We start from the raw sequence: 21002 nt of genomic DNA, 5'->3' as shown, positions 1-21002 counted from the left end.
GTGCGATTATAGATGAAGACTGCTTAACCCGTGTATACTTCTATCAGAATAATTGTAACCCTGGGCTAGGAATTTTAGTTTATTTCCTTTTGCCTTACAGGTCGTGACTCATCATTTAGTACGGGTTAGCGTTTTGCCTATCATCTAAAATCGTTAGTAAAATTTTAACAATTCAAAAAATAAATAATTTAACGTGGTGATACCTGACCGTGGGTTTTTCCTTAGAAGTAGTATCTCTTCAAATGAACTGCATTCCAATGTGAGGGAAGCACCTTCCCGTCCATTGTTTCTAATTCGTATGCTCCTTTTCCTGCAATGTCCCGAACTCTGTAGGGTCCCTCCCAGGTTGGACTTAGTTTACCCGCGTTGGCTGCCTTTGTAGATTGAAAAACCCTTTTAAGCACGAAGTCCCCAGTTTTGAAGTATCGCAATCGTGCTTTCCTGTTGTAATATCGTTCGATCACTTGCTTTTGTGCTGCCATCCTTATTAATGCGGCTTCTCTTCTTCCTTCGAGCAAATCAAGGTTTACCCGCATTTCTTCACCATTTGATTCTTCCGTTACCTGAGCATATCGTGTGCTCGGTTCTCCTATTTCAACTGGGATTAAGGCTTCTGCACCATAAACCATTGAAAATGGTGTTTCTCCCGTGCTTGTTTTTGTCGTTGTACGATAAGCCCATAATACTCCAGGTAATACCTCAGGCCAATTACCTTTTGAATCTTGTAACCTTTTCTTCAAGTTGTTAATAATGACCTTGTTCGTTGATTCTGCTTGCCCATTGCCTACTGGGTGATAAGGTGTAGATGTGATTCTTTTAATTTGCTAGCTCTCAAAAAACTCAGTGACTTGAGCTCCGATAAATTGAGCGCCATTATCGCAAACAATCTCCTTTGGCACACCAAATCGACATATTATATTACGCCAAATGAAGTCTTGACCTCCTTTTCTCGTACCAGTTTAAATGCTCCCGCTTCTACCCATTTAGTGAAATAATCAGTAAGTACAAGTAGACACTTCACCTGACCTTTTGCTTGTGGTAATGGACCTACGATATCCATCCCCTATTTCATAAAGGGCCACGGAGCTATGACGGGATGCAGTAACTCAGCTGGTCTATGCATATTATTCACGTACCTTTGACATTTATCACATTTAGACACGAAACTGTTTGCTTCCTCTTCCATCTTAGGCCAATAATACCCAGCTCGAATCAATGTTTTTACCAACGACCTTCCTCCCGCATGATTTCCACAATGTCCTTCATGTATTTCTCTAATTACATATTCTGTTTGGGAAGGTCCAAGACACCTTGCTAATTGACCACCGAACATCTTTCGATAAAGGTTTCCTTGATATAAACAGTAACGAGCAGCCTTTTTACGAAGCGCGTGTGCCTTCCTTTTGTCATCAGGTACGGTTCCATACTGCAGAAAAGCAACAATCTCGTTTCTCCAATCCCAGGTCAAATTATTAAAATTTACCTCATTCTTATCAGGCTCGAGAATAGAATGGAATAAATGTACAACTGAAGCATTTGCATCTTTTGCCACGTCTGCTGCAGATGCGAGATTGGCTAAAGCATCTGCCTCTAAATTCTCATCTCTTGGTATCTGCACAACTTTCCACGTCTGAAACTGCTTTATTAATTCACGTACTTTTCCTAAGTATTCTTGCATTCGTGATTCCCTGGCCACATAAGTCCCCAACATCTGGTTAACAACAAGTTGTGAATCACTCTTGATTATAATCTGGGTTATGCCAAGTTCCCGAGCCAATTCCAAACCTGCAATGACTGCTTCATATTCTGCTTCATTGTTAGTTATCGAATGACACTTTATAGCTTGTCTAATAGTTTCACCCGTGGGTGGTACGAGAACTATTCCTAAACCTGCGCCTTTTACGTTAGATGAACCGTCAGTGAATAAAACCCAAGTCCCCGGGTTTGCACTGTTAAAAACTTGTAATTCTTTTTCAGCTTCTAATTACATCCCCTGACTGAAATCAGCTAATACCTGAGATTTTATAGCAGTTCTAGGTTGATAAGTGATGTCGTACTCACTTAATTCTATAGCCCATTTCGCTAATCTACCTGATAATTCATGTTTATGTAAAATGTTTCGTAATGGAAAAACAGTAACCACAGCAATGGGATGATATTGAAAGTAAGGTCTTAATTTTCTAGATGCCATAATCAAGGCTAGCGCTAATTTTTCTAATTGCGGGTACCGTATTTCTGCATCTAGCAAAGACTTGCTTACATAATAGATAGGAGATTGTTTACCTTGATCCTCTCGAGCTAAAACAACACTTACCGCAACTTCTGACCCGGCAAGATAAATGAGTAACTTCTCTCCTACCTTTGGTTTCGCCAACAACGGTGGATTTGACAAATATACTTTCAGATTCTTAAGTGCTTGCTGACAATCTTCGTTCCATTCAAAATGATCCTGTTTCTTTAAAGCTGAGAAAAATTTGAAGCATTTTTCTGAAGACTTGGAAATGAATCTTCCCAGAGCTGCAATTCTCCCGGTTAATCTTTGAACCTCTTTCTTGTTAAAAAGTATATCTGGAATTTCTTCAATGGCCTTAATCTGTGCAGGATTCACTTCAATTCCACGGTTAGAAACAAGAAAACCTAAAATTTTTCCTGACGTCACTCCAAATGCACATTTTTCTGGATTCAACTTCATATTATATTTTCGTAAAATTTTAAACGTATCAGCTAAGTGTGATATATGATCTTCTGAATGTTAAGTTTTAACTAGCATATCATCTATATATACTTCCATGGTTTTACCTAAATGTTCTTGAAACATTTGTGTGACCAACCTTTGATACGTTGCACCTGCATTCTTAAGACCGAAAGGCATTACCTTGTAAATAGTAAGTTCCCCTGTCTGTTATAAAAGAAGTTTTTTCTTCATCACCTGGATCCATCTTGATTTGATTATAGCCTGAATATGCATCTAAAAAACTTAATAGCTCATGCCCTGCAGTAGCATCAATTAACTGGTCTATGTGTGGTAAAGGAAAAGAATCTTTTGGACATGCTTTATTAAGGTCCGTGTAATCTACACAAACTCGCCACTTACCGTTCTTCTTAGGAACCGCAACAGTATTAGCTAACCAGTTAGGATACTTTACCTCACGAATTGAACCAATTTTTAGCAATTTTTGAACTTTCTCTTGAATCACCTTATTTTTGAAAGTTCCTTGCTTCCTTTTCTTTTGCTTGACAGGAGGATATGATGGATTTCATTCAACTTATGAGTCATGACTTCCGGTGGTATCCTTGTCATGTCAGAATGGGACCAAGCAAAACAATCTGCATTAGCTTTTAAAAATTCAATCAATTTACGTTTTACCTCCGGGCTAAGATTAGCTCCTATGTATACTTTTCTCTCGGGCCAATGTATAAACAGCACCACGGCCTCTAGCTCTTCTATCGTTGTTTTGATATTTTCGTTCTCCTCTGGTTCTTGAATGGTGTCAGGCCTCGAATCTACACCTGTTTGCTTTTGCTCAGGTGAGGTTGACTCCGTGTTACCCTCACCTAAATTCTGTAATTGCTATTTGTCTCCACTATTAACAACTGAATCTGCAACGGAATTAATGCTTCTAGATGTTTGTTGATCGCCTCTGATTTGGCATATTCCCCATGGAGATGGGAATTTAATAACTTGATGTAGAGTTGATGGGACAGCCTCCATATCATGGATCCAAGGTCTCCCCATGATCATATTATAAGCCATTTCCATATCTACTATCTGAAATTTAGTTTTTTTAACAACACCTGCAGCAAAAGTTGTTAGAACTACCTCTCCTTTTGTTACCACACTTGAATTATCGAACCCGGACAAGGTATGCGCCTTCGATATCATTTGGTCTTCAGCTTGCATTTCACGCAATACCCTCAGTAGTATAATATTTACGGAACTTCCTGGATCAATCAAAACTCGTTTTACATTAGTGTCATGTACAAGTAAAGATATACCAGTGCGTCGTTGTGGGGGGTCATCACTCCTTCAGTATCTGCATCATCGAAAGAAATACTTTCATTTTCTAAAACCTGCCGTACCCGTTTCCCGTGTGTAATCGTTACTTTTGAAACCTTGTTGGAAGCCGTATATGTTACACCATAAATATCTTCTCCCCCACTTATAACATTCACGGTTCTCTTGGGTGATGGGGGTTTTGGTGGCTCTTGCCTATTTTTCATATAGGCTTGTTTACCTTTCTCACTAAATAACTCAGTGAGATACCCTTGTTTCAATAGATGATCCACTTCACTTTGTAAGAATCTACATTCTGAAGTCTTGTGCCCGTGATCATTGTGGAATTCACACCAATGGTCTGGATTGCGCCTATTTGGATTTAACCACATCTCTTTTGGCCACCGTACCTTGTCTCCCATGCCTCTTAAAACAGCTACGAGCTCAGAGGTAGTAACATTGAAATTATACCCACCGAATCTCGCTTTTAAACCTCTGTCATCATCTCGCGACTCTTGTCTGTTTCGGTCATTTCTGAACCTAGATGAAGAACCAGATTCCCTGTTCCTCGATTTTTGATCATATCGTTGATTATCCTCCTTTGACCGTGAGTCTTTTCTTGCAGGTCCCATATATGGATCGTACCTGTTTTTACTTGATCTTTTTTCGGTTTCTGACCTCCTGGAATTGCTTCTTTCTTCATGATGAAACTGAGGTACGGTATCTTCCTCAATTCGCAACTTCGTACTGTACCTGTTATAAACGTCATTCCAAGTGGTTGCAGGGAACTCTCGAAGGCTTTCTTTAAGTCTTCTCGTGGCTTCTGAACTTTTATCATTTAAGTTGCTTGCAAAAGCTATTGCAGCCCAATTATCAGGTACACGGGGTACAGTCATCCTTTCACGTTGGAATCTATCAACAAAATCTCTGAGCAACTCTGAGTCCCCTTGTTTAATTTTGAAAATGTCTTCCATTCTTTTTTCAACCTTTTGAGCTCCCGAGTGCGCTTTAATAAAAGAATCTGCAAGCTCAGCAAAAGAGTTTATAGAATTTTCAGGTAAAAGAGAATACCAGGTTAATGCACCCTTGGTGAGTGTTTCTCCAAATTTTTTGACCAACACGGATTCGATTTCTTGCTTGGTCAAATCATTGCCTTTTACACTTGTAGTAAATGCAGTTACGTGATCACGTGGGTCTGTTGTGCCGTCATATTTCGAGATTTCAGGCATTTTGAACTTTTTAGGGATTGGAAGGGGAGCAGCACTTGGTTTCCAAGGTTGTTGCGAATACTTATCCACATCCACTCCTTTGATCACAGGAGGAACACCAGGGATTTGCTCGATGCGCTCATTTTGTTCCTTAAGCTGTTTCTGCAAAGTTAGTACTAAATTTTGCAAATGAGAATTACTTAAATTACCTGGTTCTCCTTCCTGTGGCTCACTGGGGGTTCCTTCATTTCCAGAATTGATAAGGCCAGAACGAGGATTCTCCAGTGTGTTGTTATTAGGCGTAGGTGTGGGCGGTGCAACAGGTAATCGACTAACAAGAGTTTGAAGAGCTTTGTTAACCCGTGCATCAATTACTTTCTGTAAAGCGTCATCCGCTCCTTCAAAATATTCAGATTGCTCTTGTTCAACAGCCCGGGATTCAGGAGTAGGAGTGCCTTCACGAGATTGACGTGGTGAATTTTGAGGGGGAGGAACCACGTTAATGTTTTGTAAATCACCTTGATTTTGATGGACTTGATGTTCATGGTTTCCCAAGGTATTCTCCCTGTTATTGTTGTTGTTGTTGTTGTTGTTGTTGTTGTTGTTCGACATGATGATAATAACAGATAAAATGTAACTTAAAGAGAATAGATTATCAGATTCCCGGCAACGGAACCAATTTGTTTAACCAGAAAACTGAATATTTGGTTAAAGCTAGAATTTAATAGAGAAATCGGGTTACTGATAATCAAGAAATAAGAGATTTTGTGAACAACAATAAAGCAATGAATAAGAGTATATTTCAGTATAATCGGAATGATATTTTTTTTTACAAATGTTGTGACTTTCTCCTTTTATAGTCAATTCTAAGAGAAAGTGTAATATCTTTGTCTTAATGAGGCAATTACGAGCAGTAAATGATATTTAAAAGAAACGTTATTCAATCATTCTTATTAAATACAAATTCTCTAATGTATTTGGCATTTAATGTTGAATCTGGACTCTTTTACGCTATCAGATTCATATCTTCAATTCCTTCTGATCTTCGAGCTTTAAATGGATCGAACAGGTACGAGTCTCGTTTTATCTGGATAGTAGCTCGTATCTTCTCTCCCGCATCTATTGTTGCTCGTGTCTTCTAACTGTTTGTCATGCTTTGACTATTTGACCGGTCCACGTGTCATGACATGTCATCTTCAATATTTAAATTCAGTTTTTTCCCAATACAAGCTAGATTAACTTTGATAACTAAGTTGTTTGGTACATGGGATAAGGATAATAATCTCGATATAAAATTAAGATTAGCTTTATTTTATGTTTGCAGAATTAATTATTTAGAGATTATTATCCACCCTCTCAAAAGGATAAAAATAATACTACAATCCCAAAATTAATCCCTAAATTAGTTATATTGTAATTTTATTTCAACCAAACATCGAATAAACTTATCTCAAATTTAATTTCGAAAATTCTTATCCCTCATACCTAACGAGCCCTAAATATCTTTACTGGCATTAGACTTTTTTCCTAATTATAGAAGAGTAAAAAGCAGTTTACAAATGGGAAAAGGACTGAACTATAATATAAGCCAAAAATATGAAAATAAATTTATACCACTACGTGGTTGGCTAGAAACGAGGCCCTTGACTGAATAGTGAAAACCTGCACGACAAATCTCTTCTCTTAAAGAGATCTTGTTCTACCTTATGTCATGGAATAACCATTAATATTTATATTAAAATAGACTGTCTGTATTATATAATATGAGATGCGGCCCTTCCGTAAATATAGGATATTTTATACATCGAACCGTTCTTTTTTATTTTGTCACTAGCATGTTATTACAGATTATTCTATTACTTTTTCCGGTTCACTATAATTAACTATTTAGCCATTTTTTTGTGGTCTACAATGTTTAATTTTTTAGATATCAAGAAATAATTAACTTCTTTTTTTCAAATTTGCCCTTGGAATAAAGAACCTAGGAGTATTTGTGAACAAATTAAGGTAGGTCAATTTTATTGTTAATTAATGCTAAAAAGTGAATTCCTTAATATATGTGAAAACATTCAAAAAAATCATTAAAGTGAATGGAGGGAGTATAACAAATTGAAACCCACTGCTTTATAACCCTCCTGGTCCACTTTACTTAATTTTTTGGCATTTTTTTGTGGTTCATAATATTTAATTTTTTCGAATATCAAGAAAGAATTAATTTTTTTTAAAGCTGCCCTCGGAGTAAAGAGTCTTGGAGTATTTGTTATATTTTAATGAACAAATTAAGGTTAATATATTTAATTTTATTGTTAATCAATATTAAAAGATAAATTTCTTAATATATGTGAAAACAATAAAAAAAATTAATTAAAGTGGACCAGAAGAAATATTTCTATCCTTGAGAATAGTTTAAAATTTTATTGAATTTAGTAAACTTTGAGATCATCAAAATCAATAAGACATATTCTTTCACTGATTGGTGACTTGTTTTCCCCAACAGTTCTTTTTTAAGTTTCCAAAAAACAAACAATAAACCCAAAGCACTATAACCAATGACCCAACCAAACACCCTGACAAAATAGACTAAATTAAAAAAAAGCATTTAATTCTTTACAGCCTATCCCTATCTTTCCTAATTTATTTCTCTTCTCTCATTACCTGGAACTGAAATACCAAAATCAATGGCCAAATTAAGGACTGTTTTTGCTATATCCAAAGCTTCTGATATCTCTCTCTAGGGTTTTTGTTCTCTTACTCCCTTTTAATTTTGGCAAAAAATATACTGCCAGCTTTCTCAAAAGCTTTTGTCCCCCCTTAAAATATAACCTAATTTGTCTTATTTTTTTTATAACTTAATGGTTATATATATGCAATTATTTTTTTTAGTTAATTTGATAATGTAAAATTTTTTCATACACAGTCAGTGTATTGGCTAGACTCATAGAAAATGAATTTTAATTCTATATAGTGACGGTGTAAGAAAATACCAATATACAATCAGCTCATCTAGAAGGCAGCTACATATTACTCTTGATCTATAAAAAGTAAGATTAATAATTTAAAAAATAAAATAGTCTATCTATTGCAGTAAATTATTTTAGGGTATTATCACTTTTAGTCCGCACCAGAAACTATTTACATTCGTTAGTCGAAAAAATATACTCCCTCCGCTCACTTTTACTTGTCCACTATGGACTTTGCACGTCCCTTAAAAAATAATAAACACATAATTTACCAAGATACCCATATTAATTGATGTATATTTTTAATGAATTTGAGAAAATGATCATTCAAAATGAGCAATTAATACTATAGGTATAATAGGAAAAAAGAAATTATCTTTTCTTGATATGCTAAAAGTGACAAGTAAAAGTGAAAATCTATTTGTAGAATACTGGACAAGTAAAAGTAAACATAGAGAGTATAAATTTATATATATATTTTTATGTAACATACAAAACGTATAAAGTATACATTTTTCGGTTATTATTTTGAAAGCGACTATATTAAGTTCCTTCTTCTATACACAATCTCTATAACTTTTTTTTTTTTTGGTTTCCCACCCGGTGTCCGGTACCCGCGTTGGAGCCCGATTATATCCGGATTCGCGCCGCGCAGGACCCATTCGGGAGGAAGCGCTCCCTACCAAGTATTTTTCCATACCCAGGGCTCTAACTCGAAAACCTTGTCCATCTCTCATCCCCTCTATAGTTTAGGTCACAAGTCACAACTCCCACATATAGACTTCTTACCCACAAACACCTTTCTTTGTATTCTAGTTTATTCTGTGTTCCCTCTTAATTCTCTCTCTCTCTCTTGACTCTTTCTGTCTATTTTTGGAAAGAAAAGCAAAAATAGCAATAATTAACAACTATGGCTAGAGAGAAAATTCAGATCAAGAAAATTGATAACGCAACAGCAAGACAAGTAACTTTCTCAAAGAGAAGAAGAGGGCTTTTTAAGAAAGCTGAAGAACTTTCTGTTCTTTGTGATGCTGATGTTGCTCTCATTATTTTCTCATCTACTGGAAAACTCTTTGAGTATTCTAGCTCCAGGTATTTATATCTTTTGCTTCATCTTCTTGATAGGTTTTTATTTTTATTTTTATTTTTAAAATTACTTGATTTGGTGAGTTTGGCGTTTATCGAAAATAGCCTCTCTAGCTGCGTATACATTACCATCCCCAGACCCTATACCGTGGGAATATACTGGTTATGTTGTTGTTGTTGTTGGTGAAAGAATGAAATTTTTTGTTGGATATCAAACGGGTGTCTTTAGTTTAACTTGTGATAACAAATTAGTTGATATTTTTACAAATTTACATAGTTATGATTATCATGTTTTGATTGATATGTAAATGTTTTTCATATCGACAGTATACAGAACTTAAACTCTTTTGATATTATGAACTGTACTAGCTAAGAAACCCACCTCAAGAAACTTCTTATTTTCTGCTATTGACTCTTTTTTGAGCTAATAATAAAGGGAAAAGATTGATTTTTTGTTGAATAAGATATGATTTTTTTAGTACTTAATTTGGTGAAAGAATGAAACTTTGTGTTGGGATTTCAAAAAGGGTGTCTTTAGTTATGCTTAATGGACTGAAAGGAATATATCATTGATCAAAACATAGTCCCAAGAATTTTATATATGTATATATATATACCAATAATGTAAGTTCAAGTTTAGTTACCATTTTCATTAAGTTACATATTCACACTGATAATGCACATAAACCCTTGAAATATTATGAGCTAGCCAAAAAGAACCCACCTCAAGAAACTTTCATTTAGTGCTATTGACTTTTTTTTGAGCTTATAATAAATGGAAACCCTGAGATTTTTGTCTAATAAGATAGGAACATTGGAAGTTTTTTCAGAAAAAAAAACCCAAAAGGACAAGGACCAAAAAATATTAAAAAATAAAAAATAAAAAAGAAAAGAAAAAAAATAAATCACACTAAAAAATGTACAAACACAAAATGACTGATATAGTAAGTAGTAGTAGTTGAGGGGGGTTGTGATAATTTGATTTTTAATTAATAACCTGCAATGCAGTGGGCAATAAGCAAAAACGAATAGTAAAAGATGGATCTTGTTTTGGAAAGGGCCACCATATCTTATCTATTTCAAAAAGGCAATATCTTATCTAAAAATAAAATAAGCTTATCATATAAACTATTTATGGTGGATAGGACAAACCTCTTTTCTCTCGGATAAATAAAAATAGCATATTTTAGGAATATTATGCTTTACCATTTGGATTATAGTAAGATATTGGCAAAAAGGAAAATGTTTGATGCGCTCTTGGCTCCCATAGCTACTATATGATCCAAGTCTCCTTTCCTATTTTGGTTGCTATTTTCTTTCACTTTGAGTTTATCCTATTGTGTATATATTGAACCTTATGGAAACATCTACTTCCTCCGGTTCACAATAAGTGACCAATTTACTTTTTTATTTTAGTCCAAAATAAGTGTCCATTTATATAATCAAGAAACAATTCAATTTGTTTTTACAAGATTACCCTTATGTACATATCTCTAAAAAAAAATTCTTACTCCTTATTACATTAAATATTTAATTAAGGATAGTTTAGTTATACTATGTATTTTTGTATAGAATTTAGTATTTTCTTAATGGACATGCCAAAAGCAAATTGGTCACTTATTGTCGACCGGAGGGAGTAATTGATTGTGACTCTAGTAGCCCTCAATAAGAGCGCAATTTGTGATATGCGGGTAAAATACGCATCACAGATTTAATCTTTTATACAAAAAAAACTTAGTATTTAAATGAAGAAGGGGCATGTTCATTAACCCTCGGAGATTCTCGATTATAAAAATTAAAAACCTCTAGTAATACCTAGCAAAAGATGAATGAAATTTTTATTTAGCTTAGCAAGTCTTACTTGAATGGTTGCCTCACCATGATAAAAGGTGGTGTGTTGAAGTCTAGGATGTTAATTTAGAATTGTGGACTTATCTAAAACAAGAGTTTAACTTCTATACGCTAAGGAGTCGTTTGGTAGGGTGTGGAAGAATAGTACTGAACAACGTATGCTAGTAATGGTGGAATTAGTTATGCTATGATTACTTTTTATCGACATTTGGTTTGGTGTATTAAAAATAACATGCATTACATATTTAATGTAAAAATTATTTGTTTACAAAAATACCATCTAAAACATTGGAAATGATTTGGAAAAGTTTTTTTTTTTTTTTTTGGTTCCCAACCGGTGTCCGGTACCCGCATTGGAGCCCGACTATATTCGGATTCGCACCGCGTAAGGCCCCTTTCGGGGGGAAGCGCTCCCTACCAAGGATTTTTCCATACCCAGGGCTCGAACTCGAGACCTCTGGTTAAGGGAGGAGCAGTCCCATCCACTGCACCACATGATAGCACATTTCTTTCTTTATACATGATTATTCATGTATTTAAAAATATTAATTGCTAATGACATGGTTTGCTATGTGTAAAAATAGTACTAATTATACATAAGTTAAAAAATACTGCCTAACAAGGGATAAATAATACCAAAACTAATGCATATATTATTTTCCCTAATACATCCTACCAAATGACCCCTAACAATAAATAGCAGGGTTCAAAATTTTAATGTTAGTTTCAGGAATATATGTCATTGGTTTTGTTTAGTTCCTCATATTAAAATTATGATTTAATCTCGGATAAGAATTTGTTTTATTTCTCGGGTGTTTATTGCAACTAAGAAAAACCGTATTAATTAAGAACCTTTTCCTGTATATAATATTAAGAGTATAATTGCTGGTTATACTCTTATTTTAAATGCATGTATCATTATACCTTGTATGTTAACCAAACAACCCCCAAGTTTAGTTAGCTCAAATGGTAATCTCTATTATAAATTACTACTAAAGTTCACTTATTAGAGCATTATAAATCCAGAATTTACTATTGTAGACTTCAATAAGTTGTAGCTTTATTTCATGTTCTACGTACAATTACTTGCTATAGGACTTCATTTTGCTGTGAGACTTGATTTTTCCTTGAATTTAGTCGTACGTGTTTAATATCATAACTACGACTAGTTGGTGTAACTTTGAGCAATATAGATATTATTACATATTGTGGTTAATATTGTATGAAATTGTGAAAAATAAGAAAAGGGAAACTTAATACTATAATGTACCATTATTAGAGGAATAAGAAATTAAGAAGAGTTGGAGCATTATACAGCTTGATTATTGTTTGCGTGCATTGTTTATGATGTTGGTATTGTCTTCGTTAAACAAGGATTAATAGACATCAGTTTATCCATGGACATAATTAAATTCAATCTTTACATATAATTGAAAATGGATTTAGGGTCTGGATTAGGGGCGGAGCTAGTGCGTAAGATTTATGGTCGATCGAGTTCGATAACTTTGGTTTAAATTATGTTATACTTTGTATTAAGAAATTTATTTATTATGTATATATATTTTAATTTAGAACCTAGATTTTAGTTTTTGAGCCGTATTATGACTGTCACAACTCATATGCAATAAAACATTTATGTCTTGGATTAATCAACTATATACCTCAATCACAACCTAATTGTGGTTCCCTATGTCCTATTCAGCATTCAGGGAATTTATCATATGATTAGATAATTTTTTACTTTTGTCGCAATCTGATGGAAACTTATAATTTCTTTTGTTTCGAAAAGCATGAAGGAAATTCTTGAGAGGCGTGATTTGCATTCAAAGAATTTGGAAAAATTAGACCAACCATCACTTGAGCTGCAGGTCAGTTTCTTTGTCCATTATTTTAGCAAGCATTTTATTAAATGGTTTCTTACGGGTTGTTTGGTTGGAAACAACTTATCCAGGGATTAGTTATTCCACCATCCTATAGGGATAAATAAGCGTTATAATCTCGGGATTAGTTATATCGCAATTTTATCTCAACCAAACATGAGATAAACTCATTTTAAATTTAATCCCGGGATTAATTATCCCTTGTACCAAACTAGCCCTTAAAGAGTGAGAAGGGAAGCCTTGGAACAGTAATAAAGTCGTCTGATTCGTATCGTGGAAGCAGCCACTAATATTTGCATTAGAGTAAATTGTCTACATTACACCCCTTAGGGTACAACCCTCTTCCGAAACCTGCGTGAATGCGAGATGCTTTGTGCACGAGGTTGCCCTTTTTTTCCTTCTTGTTAAAGAGTGAATGTATTGTTTGCAGCTAGTAGAGAACAGCAATTACTCCAGACTAAGCAAGGAAATATCTGAGAAAAGTCATCGATTAAGGTATATATTCGAAATTCTCTATATATTTTACTTAGTATTTTCATCTAAGAAAAGTTGATCCACAAAAGATTTAGTCATCTCCTCTATTAACAGGCAAATGAGGGGAGAAGAACTCCAAGGATTAAGTATTGAAGAGTTGCAGCAATTAGAGAGGTCTCTCGAAGCTGGATTGACTCGCGTCATAGAGAGAAAGGTTAGTCTAAACTCTAAAGTCACGTTACTGTCTGTGTATATAAGTTAAATCCGTCGAATTATATAGATGATCATGGTTACCTTACGCCACTACTTGCTTTGTTAATTTGTCAGGGTGATAAAATAATGACAGAGATCAACCAGCTTCAGCAAAAGGTCTGGATCACTGAATTACATACTTCAACTTTTGTACAACTTGTCAATGTATATTAACCTATAACCAACGTTTTAGGGACATTATTTTTAGTTATCATTTAAGTGACAGTGATATATAGTGTAAAAATTTATTTATATTGTATGTACTATATAGAAAGTTAAAACTCTTTAATTTTCAATATTTTACTTGGTTTTCGTCCAATTAAAGGTACTGATATTGTAAAAAACCACAGGGCATGCAACTAATGGAAGAGAATGAAAGATTGAAGCAACAGGTATAAACACTTTGTTTTTTCAAACACCTGCATTTGTGTTTCTGTAATAACGTAAAGATAAGCTAAATATAGATTAAGCATACATATTAATTTTTTTAATACAAATATAAAGTTTGAGCCAAAGTTACTCATTTATGCCGAACCCGTAACTATAACGATAGTTTCGCCCCTGGAACATAGGTTGCTCGGACTCTTCAGTAACTTTGTATCGTTATAGAAACCTCCGAGCAACCTATGTTCCAGGGTCGAAACTATCATTATAGGAACAACTTGCCGAACCAGTAACTATAACAATAGTTTCGCCCCTGGAGCATAGGTTGCTCGGACTCTTCAGTAACTTTGTATCGTTATAGAAACCTCCGAGAAACCTATGTTCCATGGCCGAAACTATCGTTATAGGAACCTCCTGCCAAACCCGTAACTATAACAAAAGTTTCGCCCCTGGAACATAGGTTGCTCGGACTCTTCAATAACTTCATATCGTTATAGAAACCTCCGAGCAACCTATGTTCCAGGGGCGAAACTGTCGTTATAGGAATTTCCTGCCGAACCCGTAACTATAACAATAGTGAGATTTGCCCCGCATGACGAGAACCTCCTTAAGTATTGCATTTTTTTGGAGGATCTGATATAAGTACGATTACTTATTTGGAAAGTCCGAGCAACGTAGCATGAAATCAAGTACTGATATATTATTTTAGTGATAAATTAAATGTATGTGAAGGTGATGGAGATATCCAATAATGGATACAACAACCCAGGAGCAGTATTAGTAGCAGTTGAATCAGAAAATGGGTATATTAATGAGGAAGGTCAATCATCTGAATCTGTCACTAATGCATGTAACTCTACTGGTCCTCCTCCTCAAGATGACGACAGTTCTGATACTTCTCTCAAGTTGGGGTTAGTTTTTCTTATTCTCACCTTAGTTTTTCATTTTTTAATTCTTCTTGTTTTCCATGTAGTTTTAAATTTTCTTTTATATGGCAGGCTGCCCTACTCAGGTTGAAGGAAAGAGCAAAGTCAGATAACAATTAAAAGCAAAGATGTGACTATTTTTTGTATCTGTTGACTACTAATATGGTGGATTAATGTAAAAGGCTAACCCCAAGAATTTCAGATTCATGTTTGGCTAATGGTTCTTGAAAGCATCGAAAGTTGGTGTCTTTCCTATGTATTCGTCTCTTTTTGTTGTATTATAATAGTATGTATCTAACTTAACCTTATAAATCTATAATTAATTTGGCAACTTATTGTAGTTTTTATTAATTATTAGGTCTTAAATATTGTTAGTCTAGGTTATCACATAATCTGTGTCATAAAACATTATGACATTTATGTTTAATCACAGTGGTTGTCTTGCTTTAAACACCCGAAAGCTGAAATTGTAGAGGATTGGTTCGATCAAGCTTAATAAATAATTCCACAATCATTGTGCCAATTTGAATTATTAATTAATTAAATTTAAACTAAGCCTTGTGCCTGGTATCATCAATTCCAATATCTTGAGAACTGAATTTTAATGCTTTTACAATTTGCCTCTGCCTTTTTTCTATTTTTAATGCTTGCATAAAATACAAAGTTGAATTTTGGATTAGGATTTCGTGATAACCTATGGAGTATAAGGGACGGGAAATGGTGACATTCTATCATGTGTAATTTAAGTGCTTTACTTTGATATTCTATCAGAGAGATCTTTGTTATTTGAAGTATCAGATAATATTTAGTTCTTCCTGTCGGGTAACGCCAACATCCAACCTATGGTAAGGCCCACGAGGGGGCTGGGTGGCCCGGGTCGGAGTCATGGTCGAACATGGCGCTTGCTTGATTGGCTTGGTTAAGAAATAAAGTTGCACCCTTGCTATTAGCTATAGCTTTTGGCATGATGGTAAGCACTTGATCCTAACAAGTGGTATCAGAGCCAAGGTAATGGGTTCGATTCCCAAGAGCAACATGCTGCATGAGGCAGGTGTTGGGAGGGGGATTGTTGGGTAACGCTAACATCCTGCCTATGGCAAGGCGCACGAGGGGCCTGGATGGCCCCGGTCGGAGTCGTGGTCGAACATGGCGCTTGCTTGTTGGGATTGGTTAAGAAATAAAGTTGCGCCTTTGCTGTTCAGCTATACCGTTTGCCATGATGGTAAGCACTTGATCCCAACACTTTCGAAAAGTCTTAATTATTCGTTGAGTTTTCATTCAATCAAGATAAACACATTACAGTCAGAGACCTGGTAATGTTTCGACCTTTTCCAAATCAATAACAAATAGGTGGCAAAGTTTCCAATGGATCAGAAAAATCAATATTATATCACTTCTGCGCAAATAGAATTCCAAGAAGCTGAGTTTAGACATAAAAATAAAGCCTATTCCTTTTTTGATTTAGAGAGTGCTTTCTTTCTCTGCCCAAGCATGTATCTGTACAGGTGAGGACATCCTGCATTTCGTGACAATTTTATCAATTCACAGCTTTTAACAACCGAATAAATTTTGTGAAGAAATGCAGTAAACTCGATGAATAAAGAGACAGAGCGGCATATTTTAGCCATACAAGCAGATGCTTTTAGTAAGAAGAGTGATAAGGTTCTTGCCTGGGACATAAATGGCAAGGCAAACAAGTGCTGCATAGTAGTAATCGAAGGAGAAATTCCATTTGTTCGGCATCCTAACAGCATATTTTCCAGATTCCTACAGAAGTGGTTTGATCAGAAGATGTAGCAAGTATGCAAACTAAATCAGAAGCACAAACAAGGAACAAATATTCAACCAAAACTGCCTTATAAACTTAGTTAAGATTGTCGGCATTGCCAGCAGAGAACACCTTAGGGCCAATTACGAGCACTATATATCACAAGGTCTGGTTTCTTAATTTAAGAAAAAAAAAAACTACCTGCGGTAGCTACTTAATACTTTAAGCATCACGATAACTTGCAAGAAGTGTCTCATCGACAATTAGCCTAAACTAGTCCGATACAACTTCGCAAGAACAGAACTAATACAAATTTTGGCATGTTAATCATTTTAGGACATAATGGTCTCGAAATTTGCCCTTACGTGTTTTGGAAAGGCTTAGGGAAAGTAAAACAATGTCACTTATGTATTTCTGATAGAAACTTCAAACTCCAATATAAGTTCAATACAACTCTGCAATTAGAATTCTCTAGATAGAACAATTGGTGGTTTGGCACTATTTCCCAGCATCATTTATCATTAACTTGTGTCAGTGCCATTTGTCACTTATTTTCTGACCAATTAAGTAAAATTATGACCAAATAAACTATGTCAACAGAGGAATAGCTACACCAACTCTTCAGCAACTAATAGATAGAAAGATGCTCTTTAAATTTTTCTTATTATTACTTGCTTGATAAATTGATAGAAAGATGCTCTTATCTATGGCTAATCTAATTCGCATTTTTGAGTAAAAAGAGAAAAAAAATTGAAAAAGAGATCTTTGTACCTTCATGTAAGGCAGGGCATTGTATATTAAACCAACTTCACTTGTGATGCCAGTAGGGTACAACAACAAGAAGGTACTATACCTGCAGTAAGAAAATCAGACTTATTATGAACATGCTAAAAACGGTAACTGTCCATTATTATAAAGGTGGCAAAATGGGTAAAAACCCAATTTGTTACTCATCAACCACACTAGTCTATGCTGGCAAAAGTTAAATGGTTATACCTTAGCCACAAGAGCCAGGAAGGCGCAGAACCGAATGCCTCCTTTGTACCAAAAAATGAATATCGAATAATCTGAAGTTGAGCATGAGGATAACACCAGTATTAACATACTACTTTGACCATGAACTAGCACCAGTATCAAAACATTATTTTCACAATGAATATTATCAGTTAAACAGTCATGAAATGGCATGTTTAGTAACATATTTGTCCCTCAGTTGGGGTGACAGGTTAGCGGATGGAAAGGGATGCACAAGGAGAATAATGATACAATATCACTTTACGACGTGATCAAGCAATAGCATAAATTTGTTCTTATTTCTCTAATGAATTATAAACCAATAATGATGCTTAAGTCCACCCTGTGAGATTCTAAGCTTACAACATGGAGTAAGACTCTTCCTTAAGAGAGATTAATTAGCATCATAAATGTTTGGTTATTAAGAGAGTGAACAGACAGGTGTTACGCTCAGAGTTAAGAGATTGTCAAAAATGTATGCTCTACCTAAAAGTTTGAACATACTTTTCCGCAATTTTGAGCAAGATTCTTTGACCTTTAACTGTAAATGGAACAGAAAGGTTCTACATTGAAACTACTGTTAGTTGGCACTGTCATCAGCCTTCTGTCGCCCAATATTCTTTTTCTCTCCCCATATATAGTAACAAAATCTCTTAACATACATATTAGATAAGAGACCTGATGTTTAATTTTTGTTCTCTTCTTCTGATGGTGAATTGATTTTTAAGCTACTGTCTCAAGTTACTACAAAGAGATATCTCAAACATGGACACAATTTGATGGCGTATGAATAAGCAAGCCTCACCTCTGTTATAGACCAGCTAATCGCTAGAGAACTAACAAGTATATGAGTCCGGACCTGTAATCCGCAAGCCAGTCATTGGTAAAGAAGCTCCAATGCCATAGAGATATCCAAGGAAATCACTAACCTCAGGGAAACTCCACAAAATTCCCCAAGTTACATATAATCGTGAACTTATCTGTGGTAGAGTTGCTGATATTGGAGATCGTACCAAACCTATTTGACCATGAGGAAAAACATAGAGGAGTTACTGTAATATAAAATCTTCTACCTAAACACAGAATAGAAAAAGGCTTCCGGTTAAGTAAACATACCTACTAGACTATGAAGTATCTGCCCGCAATTTATATGAGAAAAAAAATCAAATGTTAGGCTTCTTTCAACATTCGCGTCTCATGATAAACAATAATTATAATAACAACAGTAACAACAACATGATCATCTACATCGTCAAGAAAATATTTCACCATTTCCTGCAGCACTTATTCACTTCAAATTCCATTTTGAAAAATAAAATAAAAAATCTAGTAAGACAACATGATGGAACTACAACCCAACTACACGTCAAAATACACACAAGTGACTCGTGGCTAGGAATTTTCCCAAACACCAATACTAGTTCCAATTGACAAAGATATTTTACAAGAAAATAAGGTCACAAATGATGTGATTCTCAGTTTCTTTGGCCTGGTTAAGGGTGAGGGGCCATAATTTCGAGGTATGAGTTCAATTCTCTGATGCAGCAAATAAAATGAAGAACGCAGTTAGCCAAGATGTATACAAATGCAGCACTGCAGCAGACATAAGGTCTATTGGACGCAGTTATCTAATGCAGGTGAACTAGGAGTGGTTAAAGTTAGTTGAGAAGTTACATGATAACTGAGCTTCTAAATACTTGTATTTGTAAATGCACTCATTTACCACCAATCAATTACAGAATACACTAGTTCTTTTCTCTATCGATTCTCTCTGTAAACTTTTGGCTCTTCGTCTCGAACCACGAAATTTCTCGAGACTGATTCACTGGTTCCTTTGGCATCAGTCTCAATTAATAAAGGATTAGTTTTTATCTTATGAAGGACTTTTCAAATGTAGATTATGTTGTTTTAATTGTGAATGTTCATGACTTTGTAACTCATCCAGCCAATAGGCTGTACTCCCATAACTTGTTTTAACATTAAGTCAATTTAATCAATAAAGTAGCAACAAGGATCCTTCTTACCATCCCTTAATTCTAATATACCATTATATCCTACATCCATAATTATCATACCTCTTAGGGGTCGTTTCGTGGATTGTACCGGACCACATTGGGTCTTAAGTACGCAGGCTTACTTTGCATTTCTGCAAGAGGTTGCTTTAATCCAATCAATCCCAGCATAAAATCCCGCATAAGATAATACATAAATCTCGCCTAAAGATAATACAATGTTTGGTTGCCCGCATAAGAAAAAATAATTGTCGCACAACGTATGATTGGCGGTATTAAATATCGTGAATTAAGTTATGCGGTAATCTATGTGTTATTTTATGGGGGATAAAATGCGGAATAAGAATAACATTCATTTCATTATTAGTCCCGGCATAGACAATCCCTGCACTATAATTCCACATAAAGAGTAACCTGACTTATTGCTATAAGCACAATAGAAACATAGCCTCAAATTTACCTCCAAAAAGGCAGCAGTTTGAGCAAAAAGCAGAGGCTTCTCCACAGCATCATAGACATGTTCATACCCAGATTCTATCAGAGTTTTCACACCTAAATAAAATACTTGAAACCTGAACACCAATAACCCAAAATTCGTCAATATATGAAAAAACAACAGAAACACCAAAAGGGTATTCAAATTACCATCCAAAAAAGACAATCCAATTGTAAATTATGAGATATACACGCCTTAGACCTGCTAAAACTCCAGCCATTGAAAAAACTCAAGAAATGATCAAAAACTGCACTATAAACTCTTCAGAGTTGTTCTATAATCAAAGAATCGAAAAGGGTATTTAAAGATTAAGACTTTATGCATAATTAAGCTGCGTAGGTGGGTAATTTACCTACGATTCGGTTTCGGCTGCATTCATGCTGACTCTATGAGTATAGCTCAAAACTTTTAGTGTAAATCTTTACAACTGATTTCAAATCACAGAATACAAATAGTAATGCAGGGTGTACATAACGATGTCGTAATGTTGCGGAGTCAGTTGGTAGTATAATTTATTCACAGAGAATTTATTGGCTTTTCTCAATTTTGTTTTACGATAATAACTATATGCAATTAAAAAAGCTAGTCAATTATTTTTTTTATTTATGTTATGTACAGTGATAGTATAATTTTTTTTACATCATTAATATAATTTAATAGGTTATAACTAGGAACTGTTTACTTTTTTTAACTGATA

The 21002-nt window shown here is 34.9% G+C and overlaps 2 protein-coding genes across 3 annotated transcripts; one reads left to right on the top strand and one right to left on the bottom strand.

Annotated features, from left to right (window-relative positions):
- Positions 1-8944: 8944 nt before the first annotated feature.
- LOC109239574 (MADS-box protein JOINTLESS) lies at positions 8945-15362 on the top strand. The gene is made up of 8 exons (XM_019406155.1): positions 8945-9254; positions 12889-12967; positions 13410-13474; positions 13568-13667; positions 13781-13822; positions 14056-14097; positions 14822-15000; positions 15088-15362. Exons 1-8 carry the CDS (start codon positions 9073-9075, stop codon positions 15104-15106), a joined length of 708 nt encoding a protein of 235 aa, XP_019261700.1. The 5' UTR covers positions 8945-9072; the 3' UTR covers positions 15107-15362.
- Positions 15363-16263: 901 nt separating this feature from the next.
- On the bottom strand, positions 16264-20766 carry LOC109239572 (very-long-chain (3R)-3-hydroxyacyl-CoA dehydratase PASTICCINO 2A-like). Of its 2 annotated transcripts, none has more exons than XM_019406154.1 (9): positions 20658-20766; positions 20270-20381; positions 18914-18932; positions 18727-18815; positions 18603-18656; positions 17780-17850; positions 17555-17636; positions 16686-16782; positions 16264-16531 (listed from the first exon to the last, which is right to left on the bottom strand). In XM_019406154.1, exons 1-9 carry the CDS (start codon positions 20678-20680, stop codon positions 16461-16463), a joined length of 618 nt encoding a protein of 205 aa, XP_019261699.1. In that variant the 5' UTR covers positions 20681-20766; the 3' UTR covers positions 16264-16460. The 2 variants fall into 2 exon arrangements, with proteins under 2 accessions (XP_019261699.1, XP_019261697.1); XM_019406152.1 differs by having other exon boundaries at positions 20455-20765.
- Between the last annotated feature and the right edge of the window lie 236 nt (positions 20767-21002).

This window comes from Nicotiana attenuata, unplaced genomic scaffold (genome assembly GCF_001879085.1).
Source record: "Nicotiana attenuata strain UT unplaced genomic scaffold, NIATTr2, whole genome shotgun sequence".
In the NCBI taxonomy this organism is placed as follows: Eukaryota; Viridiplantae; Streptophyta; class Magnoliopsida; order Solanales; family Solanaceae; genus Nicotiana; species Nicotiana attenuata.
Note: the sequence above shows the minus strand (reverse complement) of the source record. Positions and strands in the feature narration are given on the sequence as shown.